At 44.1% G+C, this 14,442-nt stretch overlaps 2 protein-coding genes across 6 annotated transcripts in view; one reads left to right on the top strand and one right to left on the bottom strand.

Annotated features, from left to right (window-relative positions):
- The window catches only part of LOC111841045 (G-protein-signaling modulator 2-like), a 14,225-nt gene extending 4,600 nt beyond the window's left edge, over nucleotides 1-9,625 (top strand). For both annotated transcript variants that reach the window (XM_023806514.2, XM_023806513.2), the window contains 13 exons: nucleotides 1,157-1,378; nucleotides 1,625-1,760; nucleotides 1,867-2,006; nucleotides 2,348-2,471; nucleotides 2,615-2,730; nucleotides 3,088-3,243; nucleotides 3,410-3,518; nucleotides 3,913-4,039; nucleotides 6,179-6,249; nucleotides 6,435-6,629; nucleotides 6,886-7,045; nucleotides 7,588-7,805; nucleotides 7,956-9,625. In XM_023806514.2, coding sequence (XP_023662282.1) covers nucleotides 1,157-1,378; nucleotides 1,625-1,760; nucleotides 1,867-2,006; nucleotides 2,348-2,471; nucleotides 2,615-2,730; nucleotides 3,088-3,243; nucleotides 3,410-3,518; nucleotides 3,913-4,039; nucleotides 6,179-6,249; nucleotides 6,435-6,629; nucleotides 6,886-7,045; nucleotides 7,588-7,805; nucleotides 7,956-8,123 — 1,942 coding nt within the window. In that variant the 3' untranslated portion in view covers nucleotides 8,124-9,625. The remainder of the gene's footprint in view (nucleotides 1-1,156; nucleotides 1,379-1,624; nucleotides 1,761-1,866; nucleotides 2,007-2,347; nucleotides 2,472-2,614; nucleotides 2,731-3,087; nucleotides 3,244-3,409; nucleotides 3,519-3,912; nucleotides 4,040-6,178; nucleotides 6,250-6,434; nucleotides 6,630-6,885; nucleotides 7,046-7,587; nucleotides 7,806-7,955) is intronic.
- On the bottom strand, nucleotides 5,905-14,283 carry clcc1 (chloride channel CLIC-like 1). Of its 4 annotated transcripts, none has more exons than XM_072704328.1 (12): nucleotides 14,210-14,283; nucleotides 13,688-13,793; nucleotides 13,488-13,607; nucleotides 13,234-13,344; nucleotides 12,921-13,139; nucleotides 11,578-11,718; nucleotides 11,163-11,259; nucleotides 10,967-11,064; nucleotides 10,741-10,887; nucleotides 10,173-10,640; nucleotides 9,766-9,900; nucleotides 8,467-8,773 (listed from the first exon to the last, which is right to left on the bottom strand). In XM_072704328.1, exons 2-12 carry the CDS (start codon nucleotides 13,733-13,735, stop codon nucleotides 8,675-8,677), a joined length of 1,683 nt encoding a protein of 560 aa, XP_072560429.1. In that variant the 5' UTR covers nucleotides 13,736-13,793; nucleotides 14,210-14,283; the 3' UTR covers nucleotides 8,467-8,674. The 4 variants fall into 4 exon arrangements, with proteins under 4 accessions (XP_023662287.1, XP_023662288.1, XP_072560429.1 ...); XM_072704329.1 differs by having other exon boundaries at nucleotides 14,181-14,230; XM_023806519.2 differs by having other exon boundaries at nucleotides 5,905-8,773; nucleotides 13,688-14,260.
- Nucleotides 14,284-14,442: the final 159 nt, after the last annotated feature.

The following is a 14,442-nucleotide window of genomic DNA, read 5'->3' as shown; positions in this document are numbered from 1 at the left end:
CAACTGTTCCATAGCCATGTGACTCCAACTCGTGTGTTTTGATTGGTTCAGGCCGAAAGCCAACGGGTGGACCCTCAGTGTTCGTTTTTTGTTTCAGTAGAAACATGACATTTGTGGATTATCATGAGGTCTTATTCGGTGGGATTCTCTGAGTTTGTGTTGGTCTGTCATCATGTTTGATCTTCCTTCTTCACACATTGAAATTGCAGGCATAAGTTCCAGATAGTGGATACCCAAACTGGGTTAGGGTTAGGGCAAGCATTCTTCAAAATCATCAATTACCTTGAACTTGTAAATAAGTTTTGTTGATGTAAAGGTCAAATAGCAATTGAAACTGAGTGGTTCTTCTTCCTCTATGGACACATCCAGGCTAATAATCGGTTACTGCAGGCTGTATAACAGGAACTGTCTCACTTGCTCAGATTAATTCAGCCTCAACACAATGGGTCGTGTTGTTTTCCCAAGCTTATGTTCTGCTAGCATTTTAAGAAGTGACTTCATAGGCAAAATGAATTTCACAGTGAAGAGACTCCTTTGTTTTCAATCAGCAGGTTCATTTTTTTTAATTCTCTATTTTATTTCACTTTTTCCCCTTACAGTTTATATATGTTTGTGTGCAGTAACAGAGCTGTTTTGTCACGATAACATTTCGCTGCCATTGTACTGTACAACTCTGCATGTGACAAATAAAAATCTTGAATCGGCAGCAGAATAAGAAGCAGCAAAAAGCGAATGTCTGGTAATCACTGCAGCACGTAGAACAAAATGGGCTAATCGACTTTTAAACTTAAGTTTCTTGGTTGATAATATTCGGTTCAGTTTCAATTCAGTTTTATTTGTACAGCGCATTTTCACAGCATTACATTGTCTGAGTGCTTTAAATGAACCCCGCCCAAAGCCCCCAGTGAGCAAGCCAGAGGCGACAGTGGCAAGGAAAACCCCCCTAGAATAAAGAAACCTTGGGAGGAACCAGACTCAAAGGGGGAGCCGGTCCTTTGATATCCCAGAGGAAGTCAAATGAGCAAGAACTTCCCAGTTCACACTCCCCCAGTTTTAACATTTGGAGTCTCAAAGTGGGGGGCAGGCAGGTGAGAGCAGGATGAACAGTGATAATACCTAGAAGTGTGACTTTAATTTGGCCTGACTTGCCTGGCAGGATGGAGGCGTCTTGTCTGGAGCTCGCCCTGGAGGGGGAGCGGCTCTGCAAGGTGGGGGACTACAATGCTGGGGTCTCCTTTTTCCAGGCGGCCATCGAGGTCGGCACCGAGGACCTCCAGGTCCTCAGTGCCATCTACAGCCAGCTGGGAAATGCTTACTTCCATCTGCACGACTACACTAAGGCGCTGGAGTACCACCACCACGATTTAACCCTAACTAGGTACTCATTTAGTAATCTTTTAAATGTAGGGCACTGCTGGTCCTGGGTGAGGTAATATGTGTGCAAGATTCTGTTTTAAAATCTGCTGAAATATTTCTGTAACATGCTTAGATAGTATAATAACCTGTAGGTGCTGAATTTCCCCCGGATCAGGAATGAAAACAAGCCTTTAGTGGATTTATGCTGTTTTTTGTCCCCCTCTACAGTTTCAAATGGGTTTCAGAAAGATTTATTATGCTGTTTCAGAACAATCAGAGATCGGCTCGGAGAAGCAAAAGCCAGTGGCAACTTGGGAAACACGCTGAAGGTCCTGGGGCGGTTTGACGAAGCGGTGGTTTGCTGCCAGCGGCACTTGGATATTGCCCAGGATCTTCACGACAAGGCGGGTAGCTGAAGTGTTGTTTTGAAGGCTCCTTATTTCGGTAGTTCTATTCATTCATTGTGGCATATCGTGTGATGTGCTGTGAGGGCTGTTTGTCTCCTGATAGGTCGGGGAGGCCAGGGCACTCTATAATTTTGGGAACGTTTACCACGCCAAAGGCAAGAGCATCTGCTGGAACGGGGCCGACCCAGGGGACTTCCCCGACGAGGCCGTGGTGGCTCTCCGCAAAGCAGCCGACTACTATGAGTAAGTCCTGACACCTCCGGACCCAGTGAAGGCCGGACACGGTCAAGGGCTCTCAGCACTCTGACTGCCCTATCAACTTAGGAAGCACTCCAAGTATCAGGAGAACCTGCTTAAATCATTAATTATCAGTCAGCAATGATGCTTTCACCTTCGACCAATTTCACCCTGCTGGTATAGTAAAAGATGATTGCGTGTCCCCGCCAGATTATAAAGGAAACAATTATTTTGTCCTAAATATATCCATCCATCTTCCAACTGCTTATTCTCGTGGGCATTGTGGGATCTAAATATTACCTTCAATCCTGAGTCTCAATATCGATTTCTAATGTTTGTGTTTCAAGGGCAAACTTGCTTATAGTGAAGGAAATTGAAGACCGGGCCGCACAGGGACGGACGTATGGGAACCTGGGTAACACGCACTATCTCCTCGGAAACTTCCGGGATGCAGTTGTATCTCATGAGCAGGTATGTGAGCAAACTGCACATCGCATGAGACATTCTGTCTATTCAAGTTTACGAAGTATCAGTTATTAAAGTACCGCAGTGAAGGGATCCTTCTTCCAAAACGAGAGGTTTGTGTTGAAAGGCTTCTCTCTGACTCATTTTAGCGTCTTCTAATCGCCAAGGAGTTCGGCGACAAGGCGGCGGAGAGGCGGGCGTATTGCAACCTCGGAAATGCGTTTATTTTCCTGGGGGAATTTGAAGTTGCTGCTGATCATTACAAGTAAGTCACCTCCCCTTGTCAGTACCATGCGGCTCAGTGGGGATTTCTGGCTGGCCTGCCCCGCTAAATTTGTTTCGGGTAATGTAATGGTGATGATACACAGGGCAACTTTATGAGCATTGTTGCCAGGCAACTGCCAACCAGGTGAGACAAAGGGCAACTCATTCGGATCTGGACGATCATGAAAGTTGCCCACTGCCGATTTACAGTTTTTCAGATAAAAATTTGGGAAAGTGGCCGAGGAACATCGGAAGTGCACAGTGTTTGCAAACAAAAATTGGTCTGTCGCTTTCATGATGCTTCTCGATTCTGAGCTGGCCTCACCACCTCTCCCACCCCCCAAACCCTGCCTGGCAGGAAGACCCTGCAGCTCGCCAGGCAGCTCAAAGACAGGGCAGTGGAGGCGCAGGCCTGTTACAGCCTGGGAAACACGTACACGCTGCTGCAGGACTACGAGAGGGCCATCGACTACCACCTCAAGCACCTCATCATTGCACAGGACCTCAATGACAGGTTACGCTTCTCTCTGCCCTGTAATTTCCCATCTGTGGCCCAAACGTTTGGATCACGTTGTGTTTTGCGTCACTAACATCTAACTCTGCAAATGGTTTGTCTCGTATGGTTTCCTTGACGTTTTCGCCTGCTTGTTGAAGCCTAGCATGTGTTCCTGTAAACTCAGGATTGGAGAGGGTCGGGCATGCTGGAGTTTGGGAAACGCCTACACTGTCCTGGGGAATCATGATCAAGCCATGCACTTTGCAGAGAAACATCTGGAAATCTCTAAAGAGGTACATAGACTAACTGCAGTTTTCCTTCCTGCAATTGGTCTTCCAGCAGTCTGTACACAGACTGTACACAGACTGTACACAGTATAGCACTGTAAGATTCCTGAAAGTTGAGACCAGTGTTTCTCAGCCTCGTCCTTGGGGAACCCCAGACAGTCCATGTTTTTGCTACTGGGAGCCAAGAGGGAGCAAAAACATGGACCATCTGAGTGCCTGAGGGCCAGATTGAGAAACACTGGTTTAAACCACAGTTCTATACTAGACATAGAATCGGACATTTGAGTGTTTTTGTTATGGCCGTACTTAAGTCTAAAAATAATTTTATTTGATACAAAGTATAGGCTTTCATGTTTATAATTTTTGGTATAACTGATTGAAAGTTGCATTTGTGTGTTAGACTGGAGACAGAAGCGGTGAGCTCACAGCCAGAATGAATGTCTCCGACCTCCAGATGGTCCTGGGTCTCACTTACAGCTCCAACTCCTCACTTCTGTCCGACAGCAAGGAGATTGACAGCCTTAATGGTAAAATCCATAGCCTGCTTACAGATGATGATGATTTTGTCACCATCAAGGTTCCAATCTTCAGTTGAGTTCATCAGAAATTTTGCTTTATATGTGATTAGATATTTTTTGTGCCCCAAGTGAAGTGTGCATAAAAACCAGGCGCTTTTTTCACAGATTTAAGGAACGGGGCCTTGAAAATATGAGAGTGCTAGTTCACCTAATTTTATCTTGTATAATATATATATTATATATGTATAACATATAATTAGATTTTTGTATAGTATGATTTTTCAAGCAGGAGGTTGCTCAAGCAGCTTGAATGGCTAAAGCTTAGTGTAGTCATTCACTGTTGGTAATAATGCCGGGTCATTGATCATATTCAATAAAAGAGATAGAATATATTTGCCCCCTCCCTCCTTCCTTCCTTCCTCTCTCCTCCTCCTCTTTCCTTTACCCTCCTCCTCCTCCTCCTTCCTTTACCCTCCTCCGTTCTCCTTCCTTCCTCTCCCCTTCTGTGTAACCCAGCTTGGGCACACACACGCACACACACGATTTGCCAACTTCAGCATGTTTTTGGAAACCCCACGATGCCACAGGAGACCATGCAAACTCCTCGCGCGACCCTGGCCGAGACTTGAACCTTGGTCCCAGCGGTGGGGGGCAGTAGAGTTAACCACTGCACCACCATGTCGCCAACAGCTATGTTATTTAAATTTTAAACTAAGTAATGAAAAAGAGCTATTTTTAAAACAAAAACAAAAACACACACGACCCTGGCTGAGACTTGAACCCTGGTCCCAGCAGTGGCAGACAGTAGAGTTAACCACTGCACCACCATGCCACCAACAACCATGTTATTTAAATTTTTAAATAAGGCATGAAAAATAGGTATTTTTAAAACAATAATAAAGTCAGAAGCCATGCAATAATAAAAACTTTTTAAAGTTCTTCTTTTTAACATAATGTTTAATTTGGTCAAATTTTATGATTTTAAAAAAAAAAAATTTTAAGTTAAACTGAGCAAATGCTAATATTGTAGAGAGCACCTTTGATGCTAAAGAGGAGTGTCATGAGATCTCTCGTCGGATTGAAAAGCGGTCTCTCAAAGGCGCTGCAAATCAGCTGCTGTAGGCATGTGGGCATCTGACGAAATTACCATAACAGATGCCCCAGACACTTTTAAACCTTCTGCGTGGCAGCAGTTTGGGTAACCGGCGGAAAATATAAAGGGTAACAATACCCGAACCATCTGTAAGCTTTGTAGAAAAATAATGCGTACACAGCGGCTAACGCTATTAATATGCAAAGCCATTTCCAGCACCATCATCGCTCTTTACTTAAATAATACCAAGAAAAGTTTTACGTTTGTTATATTGTTTTATTTATATTGAGAAGTCAAATAGGAGAGAAGCCTGTCATTTGAGTTTGTGGTCAAATATTTTATGGTGCTAGATATTTGTTCTGTTCTTTACTGCACATGGTGATTAACACATTCCACCACACATCTGCATTAACATTTTTTTGCCTTTCAAATTAATCAGATGAAAGGCTGCTTTCCAGTAATATATTTCCTTCTTAAAGTTTTCCTTAAAATATCGTCTCCTCTTGTTCTTGTGAACCTAATATCGTGTCTCGTCTCGTGGGCTGAGTATATCGTTACACCCCTAGTGCTAAACTACAAAAAGTATGTTTAGCACACTTTTGCTAACAATCAAGTGAATAACCTGAGATTAACAAGTATTACAGACAGTGGATGACTAAACTAGGCTTTAACCAGTTTGAATACTTGACCATAGTTTCAATTTATTGATCGGTGGTTACAAATTCCACTTTGTGTACCTGCAAAAAAAGTTATAAGAAAGAACAAAAATACTTTGTTGCCATTTCAGCAAAGTTTGGGTATAATTTAATATATTTTGATAATGTACAGTTACAGACTTTGATCTTGTTGAGCAACCTCTAAACATAAAACTATGAAAAATTGACAGGAAAACTCTTACAATTCATTACAAGATGAAATGGTGAGTGCATGAAAAACTGCCATTTTGAAAACCACCCTTATGGTGCCCAATCTTATTCAGAGAGTTGCAGTCACTATTTACTAAAAAGAATAAAGAATTTGAAAAGAGAAACATATGGTCTGGCTTGATGTTTCAGGGGCGCGGCCAAGAACGGGGAGACGTCACAGCATGGAGAATCTGGTACTGATGAAGTTAACGCCCGACAAGGTGAGGACCTGCCGTCTCCTCTCACAGCCTTACTCAGTTTCTGCTCTTTAATTGGAGTCACTTGGGGCATTTCTTGTCTAGTCTTTTTCTGTTGGTGACACAGTTACCCAACAAGTTTGGCAGAAGCTGATTTATGGGTTGCCAGCTTGTAGATTCTACTCATTGTATGCATCCTTCAATGAAAGGCACACTCAAAGTGGAGCAGTGACATCCTAACCAAACCATCTAAGCCCACCCTGGCAAAAGCCTCCTCCAGGCTCTTCTTTGTCAACCGCTTCCGGAGCAAGAAACACAAGAACCACAGCTCGTCCAGCAAAGTTCTGCAGGACACCAGCAACACCCTGCCACAGTCTGAAACGGACGTACAGGATCCACAGAAGGTGAGGACAGATGGGCCTTCCCTCTCCGCTGTTAGAGCCTGCGTAGCTCTGTGAAGGACAAACCAGGCTTATAACCTGGTGCCTGTTACTTGAGGAAATGGGGGGGTAATGATTTTAAGCCCCCACCTGGAATCCCAAGCTGTAAGTTTTGACTATGAAACCAAGGGACTAGACTGATCTCACCAAACATGGGTTTAGAAGCCCATTTTTCACATAACGATGTGTCTTATTGACGGCATCCTGACCGGACCTGCAGAGGGTCAGCCCTGACATGCTGAGCGACGAGGGCTTCTTTGACCTGCTCAGCCGCTTCCAGAGCAACCGCATGGATGACCAAAGGTGTTCCATACTGGACGGCAAGAGCCGCAGCTCAACCCCCCCAAGTCCCTCTGGCCCACCTCGGGGAGTGCGGAAATGTGAGTGCTTCTCACACAAAACAGGTTTACTCTTATGGTAACGATTATGAAATAGCTGAAATACGATTTATGAAAGTCCTCTAGGAGTGTTTCTCAACCCGGCCTGTAGGAACCCCCCAGAAAGGAGCTGGGAGGGAGCAAAAACGTGGGGGTCCCTGGGAACCCATCTGAGAAACACTGCTCTAGATTCTATTTTACAGAAGGCTTTCATCATAGCTTTAGCACGTTCTAGAGTCTATGATGTGTTGAAGCTATGATGAAAAACTTCAGTAAAACAGAATTACAAGTTGTACTTTTGGATACCATGGAACATCAGCCTAAATGAGAAACGGCCTTATAGAACTGAAAACACACCTAAAAATCTAGCTTTTACCTTCCCTAAAGTACTCCGTCTACAACATAATCACACAATTGTACTTTAAACTTTTCAGGTTTAGTACTCTATAATCCCATATTACCTTTAACACAAATGTGCAGAGTGAAGGAATCATGACAAACACAAATGAGACCAAAAGCTGACGGGTACCTTTCTATGGCCCCAGCCCAGTCACTAGGGATTTCAGCACATAACGAGCAGCTGCTGGACCTGGTGGCCAGCTCCCAGAGTCGGCGTGTGGACGAGCAGCAAGCCAGCGGCTCTGGCTTCCCCGGCCTGCGGATCAATCAGCAGAATGGCCAGTCTGTCCTCAGCCACCTGATGGCCAACGCGGACAACGCGGAGCCCGACGACGACTTCTTCGACATGCTTGTGAAGTGTCAGGTGCGGCTTGGCGCTTATCTGGGTTTTTAAGAGAATTCCACTCGAGGTCTGCAGTTTGCTTACATTAGCATTTAACATAGCAAACCTGTAGAAAAGTGCTCTGACAAGACGAGTGTTGACATCATCTTGAACACGATGGCCTTGCCACAGGGCTCCAGGCTGGATGACCAGAGGTGTGCCCCGCCCCCACCGGCCGCCACGGGCCCCACGGTCCCGGACGACGACTTCTTCAGCCTCATCATGCGCTCCCAGGCCAAGCGGATGGACGAGCAGCGCGTCACCCTGCCGTCCACCTCCAGGTGGCCTCCCTCAAGCTGAAGGCCAGTGTGCGTTTTGGAAGAGGTGCTCGGCGTACAATAAACCAGAACGCGCATGTAAAGACCTTCAGAAGGTACACAGCAGCATCCACTGCATTATCAAGAAGGTGCACAAACGCAAACTCCGGGAAACACTATTTACTGTAAAGAATTTTAAATCCCTTTTTTAAAATAGCGCAATTATTAATTTCAACATTTCTCTATTAATTGAATTTGCACCGTATATTGTTTAAATGTAGATGAAATTGTAGAATTTGGGCATTATATTGTTGGGGGAAAAAAATACTGTTGTACAGATAATGGGCTCCTTTATACTTCGGTTAAGACAGAGGAATAAAGCCTCATTCTAATGGCTAATATTTGTTTTATTAAGTAATAGCTCTGGGGTAATACAATATTGTGCTGTATTTTAAATTGACCATCAATTTACGTATCCGCAATTGCCGTGACATGAGCAATGGCAGACATTTAAATGCCACATCCGTGTACTGCCTTTTTGGCTAGGCCCCAACCCTTCATTTCACTGCACATTTACTCCCGCGGGGCAGTCCCTCAGACATCAGGGGAGGTCTCCTGTGTCGGCATGCTAATGGGCGATGCTTGTTCCCCGGAAGAGGTGGCGTCTCTCTCATCAGCTGGAACATCTGGCACCTGGACACAAGAAAAAGCAACAGCTGTGTTTACATCACGTCGTACTGCCTCTCGAATAAATACAACGGAGCACTCCCAAGTGGAGAACTGCATTGCTTCAGAGCGGGGAATTCACAGGGTTTCGTGTTAAAGAGCAAGATCCCTGTATGGTCATTTCTACTCAGCACACAAGGAAATTTAAAGGGGAATCGTGCTGAAGTTTGAGGCACATTCATGGTCACCATAGCAACTGGTAATTGGCAGTCTGGGGCTCTGTGGGCCTCTGGGTAACGGCTCTGTGCCTGAGACCGGAAGGTCGCCGGCTCACATCCCGGGATGGGTTACACTGGGTCCCTCAGAATATATGCCCCAGGGGGTGCTGTATAAATGCCCCCCTACTCTGACCCCCGGCTTTGTTCTCACCTGTGTGTATATATAATGTGTGTGTGTCTCTCAATGGAGAACAAGATGGGACATGAAAACTACAAAGAATTCTTATGTACCTGTACAAACTGCAAATAAAGTACCACTTCACTTTTCATTCAAAAGGGACGGTAACAGTAAATCGCCACCCCACCACAAGCACACAGCCTGTAGCTGTTTTAGAGCCACAATCCGAGCTCTCAGTTAAGGCGCTTAATTATTATTATTATGTCATATGCGAGCACAATGCCCAAATATGATGGGCTGTAATGTTAGTTCTCAGACGATAAAGGTCCCCCCCCCACAATACGGGAAACAGCATTTTATTTTTTTCAGCACAGGCCGATCCCGTGACACACAGGACAGTACTGACACTGACGCAGAGTGGAAAAAACCGGCTGCAACAGACAACTTCTAGAGCTAATTAATAAATAAAAGCCTCTCATTCAATTGTCAATGGTTCTTGATTTTTTTTTTTTTATCTCAGATTTTGACTATAGCCTGTGAAGACTGCCCCCTCCCGTAAATTAAAGGAACTGCAAAGAACTAATCTGTAGCTAGGCCATCAAAGCTGTCGGCAATTTCCTTACCATGAGAGGGAATAAACATTGGTAAGCGCTTGTCATATCTGACCATCCACACAAGCTGGGAAGCTGCACTTCAACGATCATTCTGGCTACTGATGGCGAAAACGCTGCCACGGGCAAGGCTTGTGAAACGCTGCGCTATAACAGCCAAGAGAGGCATCGGAAACATAGGCTAAGAGGGGGAAAGAGATACCATCACCAGGTCTCATATTGTCGCTTACTAACACTACCATCATCATGTCTCACATCATATTACAAAAGCCCTTTGTTGACATGGTTAATTAATTAAAGTCTAGTAATTGAATTAGGTATAGTTGCAAAAAAACCCTTAAAAAGGCACAGGAATACATTTTTGCTAATGTGTGTAATTCCAAATCACTGAGAACTGACTTGTATGATTTCCTACTTACGGGTGTGTTTTGGGTCGTCTGAGACCGCTGCTCCGGCAGGTCAGGTGGCGACTCGCTCTCGCTGGAATGGCTTCCGCAGTGCCTACCCCTCCCCTCTTCTCCGGCGACGCCTCCCGTCGGCAGCGGGCTCTCCACCTCCTGCGCGTCGGGCTGGTCCCGGCCGTCCACTTCGTCCTCACTGGAGATGCTGGAGACGCCCACGTTTTCCACGGAGACCCCAGGCTGACGGTCTTCATGCTGTCTGCCCTGCCTCCTACGATGATTCGCCATTCTGTCCCTATCATGGTTCATCGGCCTTTGAGGTATCTGGGCCTGATGGTCTCTGTCACCCCCTGCTAAGGCATCACCCTGAAGCATGCGCACACCCTGTTCCTCAACAGCAGGCTGGCGTGCGTCCCTATTCCAGCCCCTCAGCGGCCGCATCAAGCCATGCTGGATGACTGTTTGTGTACTTCCATACAAGAAGACCTTTAAATAGACAAATGAATTACTAAATAAATGTCTTGCTGAAGATAGAGATGTCCGTTTCTGGATCTTGCGGGCCTCTTGCGGGCCGCTTGCGGCTTACCAGGATGCACAGCACGATGGTGATAAGAACAGGAATCTGAAGCGTGACGGGCAGGTCCTTCAGCAGGGCCCTGAGAAACTCACTGATGCCCTGTCCCACGTGCTTCAGCGGCTCCGTGAAGAAGGTGGTGATGGTGACGGCGATTGCCTGAAGAGAGAAGCAAGCCATGAGCAGAGGAGCAGCACATGCACTGCCGAGTCACGACGTTGCCATTTACAATACTTGCTTTGCTTGGAGGCACAAGTAAGATGGGGTTCACCATGAGCACCTCGTAGTACTTCTTACAAGGGTCATCCTGCAGCGTCCAAGTGCTTCTGAACCACTCTATACACGCCAGAGGAAAAAAAATGCATGGCAACACTGATACACAGGCAGCAAACTAAGCGACTCCCAGATGTCTGAGTGGTGTCACATGACCCTACCCATCAGGTTGTCTTTCCAGTCAATCTTTACCCCGGTGCATTTATTGTTCACACTCTCCATCTTGGCGATGTTGTTCTGGTGCTCGGCAAATGCAATCTACAAATACACACACATGTAGATGGACACCAGAACATGTGCCAACAATTTTACAAACCCTGTACTGCTCACCTGGGCAAACGCCTGGTTTATGTGATTAGTAAAATAAATGTAAAAATCTATCGTACCTTGCAAGGAACACAAAAAAATTACCCTTGTTGACATGGTGCAGCTCAGATTTGGCCCTCCACAGAAAACATTCGCCCAGGTCTGTTCTACTGCATGAATGTTTTCCCTTAATCAGTGTAACCTGCATGACTGAATTTAAGTTCTTGGGCTCAGAAAAGCATTTCACTGCGTATGCTGGGAATGCTTTACCTTATAGAGGTAGAACCAGTTCCAGACAATACTGATGAAGAAACTAACTGCAAACAGCCGCTTGAACTGGATGAACCAGGACACTCTGGACCACATCTCGGAGCATATTAATACTACTATGATTAACGAACAGCAGCAAACCTAAATGGAAAAAAGGCAATTAAGTAAACTGAATATAGTACAGTGATACAATTTTAGCCATTACATTCACAAAATTAATGATATTTTAAAAAATATTATAAGAACATAGAACAGAGCAAGTTGGCAGTCACTGCACAAAACAGACAATAAAACACAATAAGCAAATGCCTGAGTGATACTTTCAGTAAAAAAAAAAATATTTAAAAATATGTATATAAAGGAATGTGAATGAAAGAGATACTAGGCATGATATGAATTTAGAGCTGTCACGATTACTGGATTAAAGTCGATTGCTTGATTATTAAGCACCGATTAAAAAATTCCTTCCTGATTATGTGGCGATATGGCGGAAGGGTCCAGAAAGAGCGAAAGCATCATTTGTGTGGAAGCACTTCACATTCAAAGAGAATGAGAATGTAGTCTGTCAACAAATATCACTACAGCACAACCACAATGCATCTTAAAAGAAGACATTCAGGTTAGAGGAGTCGCTCAGTAATGCGAGGTTAGCTATAGATAGGCCCCGTTTTAGCCTCTCTAGCCTGTTTCCCTACTTTCTACGATTCCTCTGTCAAAATAATCACTGGTAAAACTAAGGTAAGTCGGTAAGTTGGTAGTGTAACTCTTAGCTGCAGAGCCGACAAATCACTTGCTTTTGCTCAATATCTCTAATACAAAGTAGTTCCATACAGAAGACAAATGTCTTTTCGTGACCAGTTCTTGTTTGCGTTTCTCCTCTTTGGCCATTTTTGTTCATTTCTCACGAAGGTGCTGCACGGTCTCTATGGCAAGCACAAGCTTACTCCCCGTAACTTAATTCCTACTAATAAAAATGCATTTTTTACAAGTAGGAATATGAATTTAAGATCTCTACAATGCGATTCTTACTAGTAAGAATCATCATTTTAACTAGTAAGAATTGTATTTATCTTGAATTCATATTCTTACCAGAAAAAAAAAACATTTTGCAGTGACAGCCCTAAATAAATTATATAAAATGTGGATGTTACATACAAGTACAAAGTCAAATATAATGACTATGAAATAGACACATATCTCTACAAAATCTTGGTCAAAGAAAACTGGTCAAAGAAAATCAGCCTACATGATAGCAGTGTAACCAACCAGTTGTTGGTTGTTACTGTATAAAAGTATTTGTACAAAAAAAACAATAATAAAACAATAACACAGCGTGTCCTTACCCCCAAAACAGTACCAAGCTCCACACAAAAAGTGTCTTCAAATCTCCACTTCCATGCCTCATAGTCATGATGCTTGAAGTTGAAGAGTATCTTGCTGAGGGCATCATCCAAAGCCCCAGTTTTCCAGCTCTCATCCCCGTCGATAAGCCGCTGTATTTCACCGACAGCCTGCCGCGACAGACGTACTTCGGCGTCATAGTGGACAGCTTCTTCATTGGGCTGGGGGAGAAAGCGAGAGGTGACAGCACCTTTCAAAACTGGGGGGGTGACAAACTCATTCAGGAAAAAGTCATGTTTAAGAACTCCTACTTACAAGGCCCAGTTTCTGGACTTCCTTCAGGAGTTTGGTGAGATATCGCTTAAAAACCGCCCCGCAGGGTGACTTTTGGGAGGAAGATGCAATTTTCTTTTTCTGTTCTTGCACCTGAAATCGTAAGACGCGAATTCTAAACATATATACATATTGCAAAGCAACGTAATGACTTCATTTAAAATATGTTCAAAAGCCAGTAATCAATTAAAGAAAATGTATTTTGGGGGGAAAAACGAGCAACTGATTACACCAACCTCCTTTTCCAGGATAGCGAGCTTACTGGTGCACTCCGTTATGTCTGGGCATGGGGTCAGATCGTTTGACTTTTCAGTGAACTCCCTCCTTTTGGTAGGTACACTATCGTAACTTATTACCTGTTAAATTAAAATAAAGCCTGCAACTTATTTAAGTTACAATATATGCACATAAATGCCAAACGCAGTCGGACACGCACCTCTGGAGGTTTCCTCATGGATTTACTGGTAGCGTCGTAGTTAAACATGTCGGTGGGGTCAATCCAGTCGTTGTCCACTTGCTCCTGAATGCCAACCGCCAAAAGGCTACACACCGCGAAAAACACTTTCATTTTATTTCCGGCAATAAATAAAATCAAATCATAAACCGATATTTGTGTAGATCCGATGCACAAAGTTGCAAAAGTACAAAAAATGCCTACAGAGACCACATATCTGCTTGTCAGCTAGTTTACCGAATGTTTGACCATAGTTAAATTGAAAATTATAACCAGCTACGAAGAAAGTAAATATAAAAACAAATACATGGCGCCCTGACACGATTTACATGCGCATTTTATTTCTTAGGACAGCTACACTTGGTTTGTATTTTTCGGAAGACATTTTAAGCAACTATCTGTCGTAAACAAATGAGAAAATCAGAACAATTTGCAAAAACCCGTATAACTCTCTGAAGTATAATACAAACGTAACATAAAACTGCAGCTCAAAACGTTGCTCACATCGCGCTTCCTGCTTGCAATTTGACCTGAAACGTAGACAAGGATGACGCCACGCAATGGCGCCACGCGATGGCTGGTGGGAATTGTAGTTCTTTATGTCAGTTTTGGCACGTGCTGCCGTATCGTTGTATCGCGCAGCTGAACTTGTCTCCATGTAAACATGACTTCTTAATGACATGTTCATCCTTTATTTATTAATAACATGTCTTAATATTATAATTTTTATGACTATT

The sequence above is a fragment of the Paramormyrops kingsleyae genome, chromosome 21 (assembly GCF_048594095.1).
Source record: "Paramormyrops kingsleyae isolate MSU_618 chromosome 21, PKINGS_0.4, whole genome shotgun sequence".
Classification (NCBI taxonomy): Eukaryota; Metazoa; Chordata; class Actinopteri; order Osteoglossiformes; family Mormyridae; genus Paramormyrops; species Paramormyrops kingsleyae.
This window is presented reverse-complemented; position numbering and strand designations above follow the sequence as displayed.